We start from the raw sequence: 19317 nt of genomic DNA on the forward strand, positions 1-19317 counted from the left end.
CCGCATGATACGAGTTGTCCTCTAGGGTTTATCATGTCTTGTAGTGAAATGTGGTTTGCATTTTTTCAAGATTGTTTATCCACATAACCGTTTTTACTTTCTACACACATTCTATTAATTTTTGTCATTTGGTATCCTTCAATTTATTCGAACGGATCTGAAAATTGATAGGAGTGTGTGAGAGATAAAAAAAAAAGTGTGTGGATAGCACCACCCTTTTCCCGATGTGTGAGAATTTGGAAATTCAGATTTTCTTTGCATCATATTAAGGAGAAGTTCTGGTGTACGACTAACACTCTCATGCAAGGGTAGGACCAACTCAGCATGGTTGCATGGTCCGATGAGCGGACATTAGAATTTCTTTGCACTATGAAACCAAATTTCATCTTTGTATTGATATACATAATAGTATTACTTTCAAAATCAGTTCTTCCTAAAAGTATATATTGAGTGAACAAATATATATTAGCCATAGAAAGATATTAAGCGACAAGTTGTTGGAAGGTTGATATTTGTTAACCATCAAGCAACAATTACAACAACTAAATAAGCAGGGTTTATAACTAATCCTACTTAATTTACAAAATTAGTTCAGTTGGCAGTTTTCTTTTCAACTAAATTATGCCCCAGTCACACTCCACCATCGTGTTAGATAAGGCTCTTCAACTCCGAGTGTTTTAAGTTCCAATCCTCTTCCCTTCCTTTAGTCTAATAATATTGCTTATCAGACCAAAAAAAAATGTTTTGTATTCAATAGGTTTTTTGATATGCCCTGAATATGGGACGGTACGCTATGTGTTATTAAACAAGCGAATACAAATTTTTTTTTAAAAATATCTCTCTACTTATATAATGATATACGTTGTATGTGTCCGTATTTCGAACACCAAAAAAAGCCTTTCCTGAATCCAAGTTTCAAAGTTACTTAAAGAAGTGGATAAACAAAATTAAGAAGCTTTAATATAATAATTAAATATTTGTACAGTGTTGTGGCCAACCAGAGTTTTTAAGCATGCAGAAGGCCAATTAATTATAAAATATAAAAAAAAAATCAGTCACTGGTATAGAGAGGTAGTTGGAAAATTAGGCCTTCAAGTAAAGTACTGGCTACAAATTTCAAAGCAAACACAAAAAGAAAGGCAGAGGGGATCATATTTGCTTTTATCCAGTAAGATTTTATTAATCATGATGAATACTTAATTAAAATGTTAATTAATCATTGTTTCTACGTACAGTGTAATGCTGAGAAAGGCAAGGTGATTAGTGGAATAACGAATCACAAATTACTAGATTTCGGCATCATTCTGCGCTTAATCTGCCATATTATTAACATTAAACTGTTGTTTCATTATTAAAGTTTGTAAATCCTATTAGCACCGACTAAACATGTCGTTATCGAACCTAATTAGGGTTTAAGGACTTTATCCAGTGCTTAAGTATTGAATTAAGAAAGAAAAGAGATCCGAAATAATGCAATTTGGTGTGGTCAACCTGCCGACACACTTTCAAATTTTAGGGTGGCAGAAACAATGGAGGCCCTACAATCATCATTCAGTCACAAAATCCAAAAGAAACTTATTATATTTATGATGGCATTTCAAAGAGCCAAATGCAATGCACAGCTGGCACAAACCCGAAAAATGTAACACGTGACGGGAGAGATACTAACAGGGTGATATGCCACCGGTTCTACCCGAGAATCGGAAAAATGAGCCACAAAACAGAGAGAAACAAAATGTACTAGTTGTGATTTCTTTTGTGATCAAAGAGAGGAGAAATTCCAATGGCCTTTACATGTCTAGAAATGGACCAAAACTTTGCCCAGGAAAATTTCAAGTTATGTGTACAAATCAGTGAGCTCTTTTATGTGTACAGGTATACCTGGAGTTTAGTACGAAATATACGACATTTACATGGGGTGTGATAGGGTAATACCTTTTCGGGGGAGGAAAAAAAAGAAGAAAAGTTGGATTTCTGTCAAGCAGTGTGCGTTATTGCACCAGTCCTATTCAGTCTTTCAAGAATTCCTCTCGCCTTTCTCTTTGCCCTCGAAGTTCCGGTCTGTACAAGTCTAGAAAATGTACCACTGGCCATTTCCTCTGCCTTAATTTCCTTCAGTTTAGTCCGGTCAGCAAAACAGATAGTGTAAAGGATTGCAACACAGTTCTCCTTGTTGCGCTCGCAGTCGCTCTCCCTTGTGATTCCAATCAAGCAAGGCACAGCGCCAAGCTCACACATTTCCTGAACGGCCCTCTGATGGTTGGAAAGCATTGCAAGTATAACTAACAACTCGGCAACTAAAACATGATCCATTATCTTTATCAGAATCACCCCGACTGCTCCAGCATTGATGGCCCTTTCCTTATTTTCGAGGACAGTACACAGGCTGAATACTGCCGAAGCAACATCCTTCATTGCTAATGGATGCCCCACGTCTAAAAGGTCAATCAAAGGTTTGATAGCACCGGATGCTCCAATTGTAATCTTGTTGGAATCAATTGCTGATAATGTGAAGAAAGTTGCGGCAGCATTGCTTTTTGTTTGGACGGTTCCATATTCCAAGGATTCAATAAGCAGACGGATGACTGAAGTGTTCTCTGCGACTAATCTTTTGTTATTGTCATGAATTGAGAGGTTTAGTAGCGTTGTGATCAAATCTTCTTGAAGATCAGGATGAGCATCAACCTGTCCCGGTGAAAGTGGATTGAGCAACTGCGGAATGGTCTCAGTAGACTCACCAAAAAGTGCCCGAAATGATGAACTTCGCTTTGTTAGCAGTCGAAGCTGTTTTGCTGCTGCTTTTTGATCAGATAGAGATGATGACATCTTCTCAAGCAGTGAATTCAGACATCCTCGGTCTGCACTGGTGACAAGTTGCTCATCAATATCCTGAACAGGTTTCGGAAGCTCAATTTCATGCTCCCTGCACCATTGTGAAACCATTTCTCGAACCAGGTGATTAGGGGTAAGGACAGTATGAGAGATGACTTGCTTGGTTTGAGGGCAAGTTCTGTGGCCTTCGTTCAACCACCTCTGGATGAATGGTCGATCAAACGTCTGTAATCAAATAAAGATATGTAAAAAAATATTAGAAACTGCATGAATTGAAGGTGCTATTAAGCAAAGCAAAACATCGGACATGCAAGCAAGCGATGCTACCATATTTGCAGAAGCCGTGATCTGATCCTAAATAATTCATAAACGCTACAAAATGCTACCATATTAGAAACTGCATGAGTTACAATATATATATATATATATATATATATGTATGTATGTATCTATATATGTATGTATGTATATATATATATGTGTGTGTGTGTGTGTATGTATAATCTTAATTTTAGACATCTTCATATCAAACACAATTAACAAAGAACGAAGAAATCACAGAGCAAATTATGCAAGAACAAAGAAAAACCAATTGAAATCCCAATTTCAAAAATAAAGAACCAATCTTGATACCAGAACAAAACGAAAGTCCCAAATTTAAGGACAACCCAAATCTTCAAAACACGAAATTCTTGCATGCAAATTCGAATTAGCCACGAACATTTCAAAAATCAAAAGAAAAGTAACAAAATTTGTGAACCTGATACCTCTCCAGTGGCCAAGACAACAGGGTCGGCCATGACCTCTCCGGAAATGGGACATCTGAATTCTTTAGGGACGACTACAGTACCGCCGCCGCCGCCGTGAAGCTTGAAAGAGAGAGACCTTTTGGACTTCAAGTCTTTCAAAGAAGCCAAGGCTCTGATGGCCTCGTCAGCAGTCTCGACCCTGTAGTCGTCTTCATCGACAATGGCCTTCACCAGCCTCTCCAGTTGCTTCTTTATCTCCACGGCCTTCGCCTTCGCCGCCGCCGTGGACGCGTCGGCGTCGGCGTCGGTCACATTTCCCTCCTCGTAGACCACACCTTTCCTGGCCATTTGCGGAAGAAGAAAATTTGATATCAGGGGTTACTGTTGCTCTGATTATTCGTTTAAGATGAACGGGGTTTTCGTCGTCAGGGAGATACAGACGTCGAGAATTGTGGGCTGCTGCTGCATCGTCTCGTCTGTCAGAGGAGAGAGAGAGAGAGAGAGAGAGAGAGAGAGTGAGATGCTCTGTTTTCTTGGATTTGTTTTTGTTGTGGTTTGTGTGTGAGTAAGAGGAGATAGAAGGAGTGTGGCACGTCTAAACTGCCTCAACAATATATGTACTTTCCTGTCGCTTGCTCCACCGTACCATTTGAGTAGGAGTCGGATTCTTTTTTTTTTTGGCCTTTCCTTCCCTTCCCTTTTTTCTTATTTGAACGATAACGGTTAAGCCATATTAATATCTTATATTAATTTGTTTTTATCATAAAAGAGAAAGGTTAAATAAAGAAGGTGAGAGGAGGGAATGGAAGAGGATAGAAAGAGGAGAGGAGAGAATCCTGGTCCCTTTGAGTAAGGAGAACTTTCATTCTTATTTTTATTTTTAAACTCAAGGTAAAAGATCGGGCATACTATTCTGACTAACTCGGGTAAAAGAACGGACATACTATTCTAATTAATTGGTCGACAAGTTTAACAGAAATGTGCAGGATTAGTAGGGTTTGGAGGAGAGTGTTTGAGTACAGCAGCCTTATAAGCTGGATGGTCAGACACTATCGCTTGGGAAAAACACTCGTTGTAATTAGAGTTGTTCAATCCAAACGGCTAAAAACGTGGCTATCCAGCATAAGACTCATCGGGTTAGAAAAGCTCCTCTTGTTGACGGTTGCTAATTGCAGTATAGTTGGGGTCTCGTGACCTCTTAATATTCTTATGTAATATTTCCCTTCTTTCGGGCTTATGCCCCGTTGTAAACAAAAAAAAAACTATTATGTTCTCTTCGACTCTCCTTAATTAAAGGTTTCCATCTAAAAACATGTGGATAAACTAACAAATTAAAATGTTGCAGAAAAAAAAATGCTACCAAATTAAATAGCAATTTTACATCATCTCTACAAAACTAAAAATACTAAGAACACAAAACAAGCATTCTTCTTCCATCTACATATTTCAAAGGGGTAAGATGAAGCCAGCTTTCCCACAAGCACCGCTTCCGATTTGCATGAACTCGTCGAAACGATTCATCAGAGAACTGCATTCCATTAGCAAAACTAAACTATTGCATAGAAATAAGGGTCAAAGCACGAGTACTATGCTTCATCCAGTTATGTCATCAGTCACTCTCCATGTTGACAATACCACAGGACAGAGATGCATGCAGCATGGTGCTTCCCTTCACGATTCACAAACTTCTTCAACATTCTAGCAGACGCTGGGGGCATTCTAGTATCTACAGAGCAAAGAGATACGGGTATCAGAAAATTCAACCATGACATCACATGTATTGCTGTATACTACAACACCAGAGTAGAAAGCAAGTAACAAAAAAAGGAACCGTCCCGAGGGGTGGGAGGTCGGAAGGACGGAGAAATCGTTATAATGATGCTATTCTTTGCAATCCAACGACAAACCTGTTGACCCTCATTTGCAGATTGAGATCTGGTAACCATGGCCTCTGTCATTTACACTTGTGAGGAGTGCAAAATGAGATTTTTGGAGTGCTAATAACAGTTTCATATATATATATATATATATATATATGTATATATTACGCATAAAGCTTTAATTGCATAGAAAAATAGAAAAGACATCACTCAGGTTATCTGATAGACTGATTCCCCTAGACAAAAATGCAGCATCACATGCTTGGTGCTACAATCAGCTAGATTTCTCCTAGAGAAGTTAACAGGGTTAACATGGCTCATCAATAACATCAATATACTTAATTTGGTTTGGTCAGAGTGAAGTCTAGCGCAACAGAAAATTCAGAGAGGTTAGCGTGTAAAGAAACAGGATTAACATGTAAGAAGAGTTTAACAAGGTGGTTGTGTTTTCGCTGACTTACTAGACCAACAATTGCTAAATGCGAGAGATCACAATTGCAAGTCCACAAATGTGCACTCTGATGTGCTCATCCCAACCAATTAAAAGGAATCGCCATATCTTGAAATACTAGAATGGGCTATCATAATGAACTGATGTAAATACTTAATACTGACAAGAGGATGCAGTAAATAACAATCTCAACTGTGGTGTTAACTGACGAGGCTAAAAAACCATGATGAATATAGGAACAACCATGCCAGTACGAGCAACGTTTTGTTATCAACTTTTCATCTATTCAGAGCAAGAATGAGGGAAGAAACGTGCGCAACTGAAATATTTATATGCTTAACAGCTAATTAGAAAAATAGTCAAGGATACAAAGGAGGATACAGATGAAGTTAAAATTGCTGAAGCCTGATGACTTTGTGTTGCAAAATTTGGTCAATAAACCATGTCACGAACAAAATATCACTTTCAAATTCAAGTGAGAGCATACCACAAGTACATAAAAGAAAATCAAGAATAACTTACCGACATGGCAGTCAGATTTCTAACGGTCATTGGGAATTTTCTCTTTTTCAGAATGTCTGCTTGCTCTAGCATACTTTCTGTTTGTAGAGAGATTGTCTTCATATACATCACGAGGCTCCAAAGGATCATATCTGTCATCAAACGTATTTTGTTCCATAGAGTTTGAACTGTGATTCTCATATGTGTACCTATCCCTTCTAACCTTTGATTTCTGATGAGAATTTGACCGAGAAGATGATCTATTATCTTTATACTTGGATATGCTAGAAGATGACATTTTGGTTTCATGATGCTTGGTCTTTGTCACCTCCAGATCATCTCGTTCCCTGCGATTGCGAGTATGCCTGTCTGCTAAGTTAAAATAATGATATTATCTGGTACCTGGTTATCTAGAAACAAGTATCATGTCTCTGCTAAGTTATCTAGAAATAATGATATTATCTGGTACCTGGTTACGTGATTTCTCCCAATCATCATGGTCAATAATGGGTTTGTACTGATTTCGGTTTTTCCGCTCCTCATGAGCTCTCTGTGATAGATAATCATGATCAACCACCCTACAAAGAAACTTAGCGTTTTATAAGCAACCACCAATATATACATATGCCAAGTAATGGGACTGTGTATAACAACTCAGTTGAAATAAACGCTGGCAAAAGGCCAGTTTTCTCCAAACATAAATAGTCCAATATCAAAAACAAAAGCAAAGTATTGGCTGTTTTACAAAGGTTAATATAAAGATTTGCAGCACTGGAAGATCCCTGGCCCTTTCGATTACGCTTCAACTAGATTTTCAACATATTAAAAGAAAACCTGAAAGCAAACTCAAGATAAAAATGAAACTGAGCATAGTGGCATACTGTTGATATCTAGTAAGGGTTTTTGAAACCCATTGTGCTGTAAGTTTTTCTTCTAACAAGGACCCTTCATGCAACGCCGCGACCGCTGCTGCAACCTGGGACACAAATACCACCCTACTGATAATGTTTTCCTTCATCATGCTATCCCCTTCACCATCTGTGCTTAGTGGTTTCAAAGCTTCAGTATTCCTAACACCGTTGCCATTGGCATCCAAATTCGATGAAGCCTCTTCTAAAGCAGGAGACCATGTCACCTGTTGCTCCAATGGGAAACTTAACGAGGCCATTACAGCATCTGATATGCATTTCTTGAGAACGCTTATGGCAAATACTTTCCCATTTTGTGCACCATACAGTATGGAAAGCTAAGAGGCCAGCCACGTCAAAGCTTGAACCAGAGTGGGACACTCAAAATTCTCTCTTTGGATCTCCTTATGATCCCTCATAGCGACATCAATCACAACTCCACATTGTGGTGAATTTGCAGACACCCATATGGCTAAGTCCCATTCTCTAACCACACCCAACCCCAAGATGGCACCAAGAACACAGTACGAGTACATACAAGGAAACTCATTCCAGCCCTCAACTTCAGTTTTAATAGCCCACAACTCCGATGGAAGAATTCTACACCACTCTTTGTCAGCTGAAGGAACTGTGAACATTCTGTTGATACCATCAAAAACAGAAAAATTAACGAAGGTGGGGAGGATTGATGATGCGTTCCGGCTTTTGCATAATTCGATTGAAGACGGGCATAAGCCATTTCCGACCTTGTAAGCTTCCATAATTAAGGAGATGTGTAGGAGGGGTCAGTTTGATGATGCATTTTGTTTCTTTAGAGAGATGAAGGTTAAGGGAGATCCCCCTAACCGACCGGTGTATACTATGTTGATAACGATGGCTGGACGCGGAGGGCGGTTTGTTGAGGCCGCGAATTACTTGGTGGAAATGACTGTGATGGGGTTGATGCCGATGTCGCGGTGCTTTGATTTGGTTACTGACGGATTGAAGAATTGTGGGAAGCATGATATGGCTTAGAGGGTTGAACAATTGGAAGCGTCTCTCCACGGCACTTGACGGGGCAACCGAGCGTTGAAGATGTTTGTTCTTGGCCGTTTGAAGGATCTAATGGTTCTGCACTGGGCATCATGCCACTCGTGCTCGCGGTGGGGCACCTGGTTCACAGAGGACATGGAAGAATTGATGGCCTCGTTGGTACTTGATCGAGGAAGTAACGATGCAGTTCTCTGTTCAACAATATATGCAATTTAGGTTCGGGTTTTGTTAGAGCGGGCTACAAGCCATTACTGACAACCAAAATCGCTTCCGACCATCATCTAGCTGCTGATGTTTCTTATATTTTACGCAGATAGTCGAGACGAATCCCTAGTAATGCTTCTCCTTCATATTGTAGGGCAGAATTTGCTTGCAAACTGAACACAAATCGCAATTCAATTTCCGGCAAAGTTTCGGTTCAAGTAGAAAGAATGGAAAATGCATCAGAAAGATTTCCGTTGACAATCGAAGACGAGCAGCACAAGAGCAGCGTGGAACCAATACATTACCAATATATCATCTCCATTATATAAGATACGTACAGATCGCAAGATTATATGGTGGAGGGGATGGTGAGGAGGGGAGGAAGCGGAAAGAGTGACATAGTGAATACGGCTACGTCAAGCAAATCTCTCCTTCGACTCGAAACATGTCCAGGATTTATCAATTTGTGTAGAACTTACGGATCTACAAATTCCGTCTCTAACTTCGCCCTTCTATCTATCGTACGGAAACTCTAAGTTGTTCTCGGTGACTTTGAAATGCTGCGGCTTCTGGCCCGAGCAATGCAGATTCCACATTTTGAAATAACTCCTCTCCAGATTCCTCACCTGCAACAAGTTGTTTCGAGAGATTATTACTGTGCCTTCCATTTTTTCCGAGTAGTCATTATGCACAAAACATGTTGCTTTGACTTACCCAGCGTGCAGTGTCGAACAGAGGACAAGTCAACCGGGCTGCCTTGAGCTTGCTGGTAAGAGCATGGAGCTTTGAGGGATTCAGTGCCAGAGACACTGCCTTCTCTTCATACTCTTTCATGCTATGGGAAGTCAAGACAGGAAAAGGAAATTGTTACGAACTCATTTACATGTAAGAAAAAAGCGTCCAGTGAGAAGACAAGAACAAAGTGACAACTGACAAGCGCTGTGTGCAGATGGTGGATGATAAAGGCATCATTTTATGAAATACTTGTATGTCAAGTCTCAAGGTTGTCTGTAAAAAAGACGTACCTGCTAACAATCATCTCGTCTCCCAGTCCAGTAGCGAGACACAGTGATCCAGCAACCCTGGTAGCCATCTTTTCAAGGGGAAGGGTCACCATTGGCAGACCTGCCCATAGAATATCCGTGCCTGTCGTATGTGCATTGCACAGAGGCCTAAAAACAATCTCAAACAATCAGAAATTCTAGCTTACTATGTATAGTACACAACGAAAGAGACTTCAGATTTACGTTGAATCCAGGGAAAAGAAGATTACGTGTCAAGGAATAAATCTGCCAACGCACTCCGCTTGATATGTTCACCTTTCATAGCAACATCTGTGAAGATGATTTGGTCTGGCTGCACTCCTTGAGCAACAGCATCTGAATAAAGTCGAATAAATAATAATAATGTCATATACTTTTGGGTGAAAAGACAGAGCTCAAGGCCCATTATTAAATCGTTTTTACTTCAGACCGCAAGGTCAAAGGTTGTGTTTTCTCTTTTACTCAGATTGAGTATTCAAAAAACCTATATGGTTGCACGAAAGAGGTTTAAATGAGTGCGATCAACTCATTATAAAGTAGTAAACCATTCCACTTACATGCACGAAGTCTCATTTCGCCTGCAGCTGGGAATCTGAGGAGCCAAAGTGCACCGTTGGGTACACGTTTAAGAATATTGCACCTAGAGCACATAGAATCATTAGTGAGATGACAAATTATGTACAATCTGTACTAATGTAATTTTTTGTTCTTCAGGAATTGCGACTACGTGAGGAATATGATGATATTACCATGTATTAAAGATTTCAGGATCCATTTTGTACAACTGATTGAAGCATGCAAATATAAATTTATCCTCAGGCAGACCATAACTGGATCGCTTCTGCCGGCAGCTTGGATCCAACACATCTTGATTTTTCTGAACACAACATTAAAAGGTGATTCAGGTTCCATGTAACTTCGCTGAAGTTAATAAAATAACAACACAGACTAGAGAGCATATCTACACCAACCTGCTTGTAATCATTCACAAAGTAGCAATGCGGGAGATGAACAATCTTCTCAGAGTAAATATGTGAGAAGCGCAAAGGTGAAACGAACTGAAACAAAAGAAACAGCACATCAGAAAACTACATTCAACAAAATTAAGCTATCCACAACATAAGGTGGCCCAATTCAAACCTCATCAGTGACCAAGTAATCAATGTAATTTGCTCCTGTAGTACCAGGGAAACCCATATATGAAACCTGAATGGGTGCTGGCTGCATGGCAAATATTTCATTTCTTGCACCCTGCATGATGAAGGTGCCATTAAGTCATTCCAACAAGTACAACAAATATATGATACAATAAAAAGCTGAGTGCATAAAAAACTACAATTAGTTGATGTAGTATACCTGACCATATTTATGAGCAAATAATTACACAATGCGTCACATAAATAGGCACAAGTTCAAGGTCCTTACAATAAGCCTCATCAAAGATTATTTAAGGACGAGAAAAGAAATGTCAACAGATGAAGCATACCTTTGTATAACCATTAAGGTTAATTAAGATCTGTATCTTATCTTCATTAATCATTTTGGCAATCATATCTGATGACAAAGATGAGACATCGATAAAGTGCTCTGCTTCCGACTGGATGCGTTGTCTCCATTCCGTTCCATCATTTGGACTCAAGGCATAACAGAAAACCTATATCAAAATGCTTAGTTCCAGCATGCAGTAATTTACTTAGAAAGAACCTATAAGAGTACAAAAATTACAAACCTCAACATTGTCCTTATTATGCATCCCAAACACAGATCCCATAAGATGTGACAAGGGGTGATTACCAAAGTCACTGCTTACATATCTGCAATTCAAGAAAGGTCCTCATACGGTTAAAGAGAAGTATAGCTCTGACAAATAAAGAGATTAGTCTCACGCATCCTGTCAAAACATACCCAATCCTTAGTTTCTGTGGCCCACCATTACGCTTTATATGGATTGGAGCAGGATGGTTGAAAGGAGAAAGTCCAAATCGTGATGCGACTATGGAGCAGTGTGCAGCATATTTACGACTGTAAAAGAGAAGACAAAATTGTGAATGAGAAGAAAAATTATTCTTGCTGGTTAACTATTGTTTCTTAAAGCCTAAACACTGTACGTAGGGGCGATACCTAATTTCAAGTGCCAGAATTGGATCAATCGGATAGGCTATTGCATGGAAAGGTTGCACACTTGGCAGAAGAGACATCTGAAATAAGAAGAAAGTAGCATTCAAGTGACTCTTAGTAAAGTTTTATAGTAGACTGAAATAAGATTAGAAGGGTAAATGATCAGTTTTACAAAATAGAGAGTATAATGATAACAAATCAAGACCGACATTAATCTGCCTCCTGATTATCCCTTCAACTTCAGAAAACATTTTGTCGCGGTCCTCCCAACTGCATACACACTACAATGTACAATCATATTACATTAGTTTACATGTAAGGACATCAATGCTCAATGCACTGCAACCAACAGACGGAATTTAACACATGCTCCTCTACCTCTGAATACTGCACATATGCCTTTATATTTCAAGTCTACTTATGTAGTCTAAATCAACCAACATAAAGCCATTTCTATGGTCACGGATATATCCACACAACTCCAAGAGTTTTAAAGAGTACAGGTATTGGTGCATGTGAACATTTGTGTTGAGTGTCCAAGAGCAAACCGACATGAACACAATTCGATTAGTGCACTAAATAAATACTTTCATAAGTAGAATTTAGATTAGTGCAAATTTCACAGCCAAATCACATAAAGAATTCTTGTCAAATACCACTTCCATGGAATTCAGATAATACCTGTAATGTATGTAAAAGATTACAAATTGCCTCTGAAAAATCAGGTCGAATAAGCAATGCCTGTTTATAGCTCTTAATAGCAGCCTCCACATGTCCACTGCAAGATGAGCTCAATAAATGTTAATTCCACTTCCACGCAAGGGATATGATGGTTTGAATGTCCATCCAAGGCATCCAGCTACTTTACTAAACTAAAATTTACCCAGTTGGAGTTTGTTGGGACCCAAAGATTAGATTCCCTGGCAAGAAGGCATTAACTCTAAATTCTAACAAATGAAAGTAAATTGTTCCCTCATAGGCTCCCAAATAGCAGTGCACCCATCAGTACCACCCACCACAGAATCAATTTGATTGAATTAAACGGATCAAAATAGGAATAACAATCCTGAAGGAATTTCACTTTTTGTTGGAGTAAACCAACTTTTCCCAGGAACCTGGCATATTAAACAGTTGACAAAAATTAGAGCGCCAACAGTGAAAACTGAAGTACCATACCTATCCTTGTAAGCTGACGCCAAATTTGCATGAGCTTCAGCCATAGTTGGCCGGACAGATATTGCGTGTATGTAGTCCTGAATTGCTTCACTGACTCTACCAATCTCTTTGTACGTGTTCCCCCTATTGACAAGCCCATCAGCTGCCAAGGGATCTATGCGGAGAACCTCATTGTAGCAAGAAATTGCATCTGCATAATTCCCCTGTGATGAAAGCATGCACAGTAGATATTAGAGCAGAAAATGGTGATAAATAAAAATAGATTCAACAAAGTTTTACGAGAAGAAACAGGACTATATATCCATACAATTCTTATTTTTCTCCTTAGTTTTTATTTCTACTCTTAATCTTAGAAACTGACCAAGCCTTTACTGTGAGGGTTTCACCTGCATGATTTCTTAAAATATGGTCCTGCCCCTCCCCCTAAAAGGCAGTTTTTTGGAGTGCAAATTGTCTAGACAAATCTTCACATATCATGCACCTTTATAATTTAAAGACTATGAATCTTAGTAAGAGGAAAGAAAAAAAAAAGGCCAACATTTTCCCAAAGCTGTAAAGGAGCAATTAATAGCAGTACCACCTTCCATACCACCCTCCCCCCTCTACCCCAACCCCAAAAGAGGGGAGACAATCCACAGGGGAAAATACACTTCTTGCATCCATGTAAGAATGGAATCAAGGAAACGGTACCTGTTGTTTATAGATGATGGCAAGATTATTAAAAGGAGCAGACAATCCAGTTGTTACAGTCAATGTGGCCTTATAATATTGAGCAGCAGCAGACACCATGTTCCTGCATATACAGTACTTTTAGTTGTTAAAAGCGTGTTCATCATCCAGAGCTAATTGTTTCGAAATTAATAAATTAATAATAATGCACAATCATTTCAAGATCACATACCATTCCATATAAATATTCCCAAGGTTGGTAAGCGCTTGTGGATGGTTAGGCTGTAAAGTGAGGCATTGCTGCATGCAGCGACATAAAAGGTCAAAGGGGACAGAAGATTATATGCAAGTAATTCAAATGAAATTTAACATAGAAAGATGAACCTACATTGTAGTATTGAATTGCTTCATCTACTCTGCCAACGTCTTTAAGAGCATTACCCTTCAAATGATGCAAAAACAAAACAAAAAATCAAGTCAGTGAAAGTTGCAACTACAAATCCAAAATTCATAACATTCTGGATATGAGAACCAACCAAATTATTGTAAGCCTCCAAAAATCTTCCATCATAAGAAATGGCTTGCTTATAATGTAGGATTGCCAGATCCAGTTGACCTTGTTCATAATACGTACTAGCCAAATTACCTGCGCCAAACAATTCAATTTAAGGTCACATAAAATTCATGAAACTGCTACCACACGACAAATGTATCTTAACATCTGAAAAAAGAAATGAGGATAACAGAATTCAAAACAAATTCAAAACACTTGTATGTTACAGATACTTATTACACACTCAGACGAGATATGAAAGTAGTCAGTTGACTTGAGACAAGAATTTGGCCAACTGACTCAATTTCTCTTTATGGTTAAAGTAAATGTATTTCAAATCCAAAATGCCAGAACAACTTATTCTAAAAAGGAATAACCAAGTAATCTAATAAGTAAAGACTAAATTAAAAATAGGGCAAAGTACACAAAACTACCTCTCAAGTATGAGTCTAATCACAATCTCATACCTCATGTTTTAAACATTGCAATGTCATACCTCAACTTATAAATTCGTTGCAATGTCAGACCTCCATTAAGTTTTCTATCAATTTGGTTGTTAAATGATGACGTGGCATATATTTGTTGACATGGCATGTATGGGTATTAAATGTGTGTTATGTGAATAAAAAATAAATAAATAAATAACCTAAATAACCTAAAAATATCATTTCAAATTATTAGGGGAAAATAAAAGGAATCCAATATTTATTCATCATGACCCGCCCTTCCCCAAATCCCTTAGCGCCGCTGCCCCAACCTATCCCCACCATCTCTTCCAAAATCCCTTCCCTCTCAGTCTCCCAATCCCGCAACCACTTTCTCCCATCCACCCACGGCATCAACATCTCTCTTTTCTGTAAAATGAACATATTTAAGCAGTGAAACCAAATTCCAAGAACAAATCAAACAAGACAACAGCGACACGGACTGGGGCTACAGCAGGCGGTAGGCTTCATCTTCGTTGACGTCAACTCCGAGCTTTGACGGCTCGAGTCGTCGTGTTCGCGTAATTGGGCGTTCACAATTTTTGTTTGTTAGTCGTCAAGAAAAACACACTGCAATTCCAGGCCTTTGAAACTTCTTCGTACCCAGAAATTCCAGGGCTCTGAAGCTTCTTCTGGATCCGCTTCATCAGGTGGGTTGAGAATCCCACAGGTATAGTTAGGAGGGACTGGATCGGTTCTGGATTGGGATGGTGGTGGTAGGGGTGGGGCAGCGGCGGTGAGGGATATGGGTAAGGGATGCTGGGGTTTTGGGGAAGCGCGGGGCATAAGAATGAATTGGATTTTTTTAAAATATTTTGGAGTGATATTTAAAAATAATTAATTTTTTTTTGTTTATTTTTATTCACAAAGCACAAATTTGATAGCCATACACGCCACGACAGCAAATACATGCGATGTAGTCTTGCCACATCATCACTTAATGGTCAATTTAACGGATTGACTAACGGAGCTCTAACATTGCAATGAATTTGTAATTTGATGTATGACATTGCAAGGTTTAAAAGATCAGGTATGAGTTTATTATGCAACCGAAAGTTGAGGGTGAAAATTGTAATTTACCCAAATTATGAAAAGGCCAAGACATGGTAAGATATTACTCACCGAAAGCCATTGCATAGTTGGGTCTTGTCTGGAGAGCACGTTGATAACACACGATTGCCTCCTGTGGCAGTCCCAAAGCCTGGAAAAGGCAAAAGAAATAGCTTGTTTTTCTCCAACACAAGTCCAGCCACTTGCACCTACCAAACCTTACTGGCATTAGGCATGACAGCTTACCTTATAAACATTCCCAAGATTGAGATACGCATCTGGAAAAGCAGGTTTGAGTTTCACGGCCTCCTGTGATAGAAAAGTATCCAAGGAAAAAGAACACAATTAAGAACATTTCTAAATAGGGCAGATATGATAAATCATGTACAGAAGTAAGATATAAAAGAATAAGTACATCACAAAGACAGAAGATGAATAATGGATGAACACAAAATTTACGATACCTTATAGTACTGCAGGGCCCTATTAAGATCACCAGACTCCATGAAAAGACCAGCAAGATTAGACCATGCAATAGCGAAGTTTGGTTGGATACGTATAGCCTCGAGGTAGCAACTGTATGCCTGCACAAAAGGTTAGAGTCTGACTATTTGCAGTCTTGGGGATGGGAGTAACAACAAAACCATCATCTGAGCCCTGGCCTGGGGACAACAACTTCATATCTGTTTGAACTGTGAATTCACACACAGTTCCACACATGAATTATTCCATCAGTGACTTTACTTGATATACATTACAAAAATTTAAATGTTGAACAGAATTAACATTCCAGTAGACTGTTGCGAAATCCAAAATTATTAAGCCCCCCCAAAACTTGGCGGGGGAATAGTTTGGGCCAGGTGGATATTCTAGAGCAGAAGCTCAGAAGCTCAGACTTAAGTACCATATTCTGTACTGAATCTGAACAGAAAGTGATACGGCGGTATTATAGGTCTAGGCAAACAGCATGGAAAGTTAGGGAACACAATAACCAACGGCACTTAAAGCCTATACAGCGCAATCTAGATCTTAGCTTCCATTACATATATGGTAACTAAAACATAATACAAGGCAATGCATTCATTTTTCAAGACTTACCTCTTGCACCAATCCCCGTGCCTTCATTAGATTCCCAAGATTACTATGGGCATCAACCTGTTTTATCAATTTCCCATTGTAGTTAGCTTGCAGATAATATTGAAAGCAGAATAGTGTGTAACCTTGGATCGGACAAAAGAACAACAATTACAGCCTGTAGAAAGTCAAAAATAACAAGATGGAAGCCCACCAAATGGGGATTTAATGCAAGTGCCTGGCGACAACACTGTGCCGCTTCTTCATGTCTTCCTTTCCGCATGTATGCACTAGCTAAGTTTGACCATGCATCACAGAAATTGGGACGAAGCTGCAGCCAAGTAAAAGTAAGATCAATAAACTAAACAAAAGTATGAGTCTATGAGAAGACAAAGACACCTAACCATTCAAACTGAAGCAGCACAACTTGAACTTTATAAACAAAGCACATCCAAAAAGTTTAATAACCAAATTAGGGAAATTTGACTCTATAAATGAAAATTACACACTACAAGAAAACTGAACATCCATTTTCATCCCTTTATACGATTTGAGGGATTGCAGGAATAATTAGAAAATAATTATATAATAGTATACGAACCTCAATGGCAACCAAATAATAGCGAATAGCAACGTCATTATTTCCTTTTTCCTGCATAAAGAACAAACTTTAACATTATGGAAAATTGTTCAACCAGAAAAACGGAAGGGGTGAAACTAGGCAACCATGCATTCACGACACCACCTTCCAAGCATTAGCCATGTTCCCATAACACTCGGCAAAATGCGGCTCAATTCGAAGGGCTTCTTCATTTTTGGCAATACACATATCAAAGTCATGCAACTGCAACAAAATAAAGCGGACATAATATTAATCAATTTCAGGTTTCCAATTCTAATTGAACGAAAATCAACCATTGGAAAATAATAAAATTACACTTTAATGAATTATTGAACCTGATAATAGATTGCACCCAGAAGAAGGAGATTGTCAGTGCGAATCGGGGTTTTCTCATACACAATTTTGCTATGCTCTAGTGCCTCCTTATAGTTTCCAGCCTTGTACATTTGATGAGCAACGGTCATATGTGCGTCTTCATCAACTTCATAATCAAATAATTAATCAATCAGCCTCAACAATAAGAAATTCAAATAATTAACCAAAAAAAAAAAAAAAAAGCATCTTGGTGATAGGGAACAATAGATGAAAACCCTAACCCTATAATTCGAATTTTAGCTTCTGTCAAAATTTTTAGCTCAAATTAATCACCAGAAGAACACTCATCGATTGAAAAACCCCAACAATTGCAATTGAAGTTTCAAACTTTAATTAAGAAACAATTTAGAAATTCATATTCCGATTGTAAAATAATATGAAACTAAAAAAAATTAGATCAGAAAATGGAACCTTCACGAGCATCGTGATGAGGCTTGAAAGAGACCAAGCTGAGCGACGACGGCTCCGGCTTAATCCCAAAGGAATCATCGCGAGCGGAGCCGAAGTGTACCCTAGAAGCTCCGACCACCGCCGGCGGCTGACGAGCCTCGCCCTTAACCGTGATCATCGTGGCGAACCTCCTCCTCACCCCCCTCCGATCACTACCATCCAACTGCAATCGGACGGCCCACAACTCTCTCTCGAGCTGTCTGGCTCTGCCCCTTGGCTTCTAACTTTTTTTTGTTTTTGGAGTTCTACAGTTTTGCGTAATTGGAAGAAGCGCCTTTTTTTGGAAGCGGCTTTTTTTTCGGTGCTTGTTTTGGTGCGAATAACAGAGGACAACGCGACAGAAAGAGGGGCTTAAATATAAGGTGGATAAGTCGGCTGTGGGCGAGGAATGATCTGGGCCGTCGGATGGTGGGATGTGATTCAGATTTGTGATTGGATGTCGACGTGCCGTATCGGTTGAGTTGTAATTTCCAAACATTCTGCAACTTGTTTGCAGTTTTCACCTAATACGGAAGAAAAATAACATGTTGTGGACACGTAATCTTACGCTGACTGATGAATGCAAAAGTGCGTATATTTAATTATTTTGGGAGAAAGATTTCACTTTTTGACGCACATTTAAAGATTCGAATTAATTGCTTGGTAGATTTTGATAAGAGAGATCTGAAGGGAATCTTTTTTCCATTTTAAATTCATTGTGTGACGTGTTTTGATAATTTAAATCATGTATATTTTATAATATTATTCTAAATTATTTTTTACAAAAGAAATTAAGTAAATTTCAAATTATTAAAACATTCATTTTAATTAAAAAATTGAACGAGTACGATTCTACAAAGTGGGGTCTCATAAAAGAAGAAAATTGTTATTAGCACTCTAAAATTCTTATTTTACACTTCAAACTTTCTATATTTAGAAAAAAATATATACTTATAAGGAGTGTAAAATGAGATTTTCGAAGTGTCAATAACATTTCTTAAAAAGAATTCTATTCGAACTGAACCCATTGGGCCTTTTCAAACATGAGTCTATTGGGTGATTTGAACCCGAGTCCATCAGTCCATTTCCGACTAAGTTCATTGTGACATTGCAGCCGGAGTCCATCGGAGCAAATGTATGGTGGGGTCAACAACTATGAAGTTAGG

At 38.7% G+C, this 19317-nt stretch overlaps 2 protein-coding genes and 1 pseudogene across 2 annotated transcripts; all 3 read right to left on the reverse strand.

The window, feature by feature from the left end:
• Nucleotides 1-1732: 1732 nt before the first annotated feature.
• LOC137746214 (U-box domain-containing protein 9-like) lies at nt 1733-4052 on the reverse strand. Its single transcript, XM_068486291.1, has 2 exons — nt 3600-4052; nt 1733-3057 (listed from the first exon to the last, which is right to left on the reverse strand). The coding sequence occupies exons 1-2, from the start codon at nt 3927-3929 to the stop codon at nt 1978-1980; spliced, it is 1410 nt and encodes a 469-aa protein (XP_068342392.1). The 5' UTR covers nt 3930-4052; the 3' UTR covers nt 1733-1977.
• Nucleotides 4053-6453: 2401 nt separating this feature from the next.
• LOC137745383 (U11/U12 small nuclear ribonucleoprotein 48 kDa protein-like) lies at nt 6454-8697 on the reverse strand (annotated as a pseudogene).
• Nucleotides 8698-8841: 144 nt separating this feature from the next.
• Nucleotides 8842-18501, reverse strand: LOC137744183 (probable UDP-N-acetylglucosamine--peptide N-acetylglucosaminyltransferase SEC). Its single transcript, XM_068484048.1, has 28 exons — nt 18134-18501; nt 17683-17828; nt 17471-17569; nt 17327-17377; nt 16940-17056; nt 16750-16806; nt 16116-16235; nt 15898-15960; nt 15724-15802; nt 14100-14209; nt 13952-14005; nt 13796-13863; nt 13585-13687; nt 12895-13097; nt 12400-12496; nt 11928-11999; nt 11722-11798; nt 11506-11622; nt 11330-11414; nt 11087-11254; nt 10741-10851; nt 10572-10658; nt 10350-10477; nt 10158-10240; nt 9831-9936; nt 9583-9729; nt 9272-9392; nt 8842-9183 (listed from the first exon to the last, which is right to left on the reverse strand). The coding sequence occupies exons 1-28, from the start codon at nt 18288-18290 to the stop codon at nt 9070-9072; spliced, it is 2940 nt and encodes a 979-aa protein (XP_068340149.1). The 5' UTR covers nt 18291-18501; the 3' UTR covers nt 8842-9069.
• Between the last annotated feature and the right edge of the window lie 816 nt (nt 18502-19317).

Source organism: Pyrus communis, chromosome 9 (genome assembly GCF_963583255.1).
Source record: "Pyrus communis chromosome 9, drPyrComm1.1, whole genome shotgun sequence".
Taxonomy (NCBI): domain Eukaryota; kingdom Viridiplantae; phylum Streptophyta; class Magnoliopsida; order Rosales; family Rosaceae; genus Pyrus; species Pyrus communis.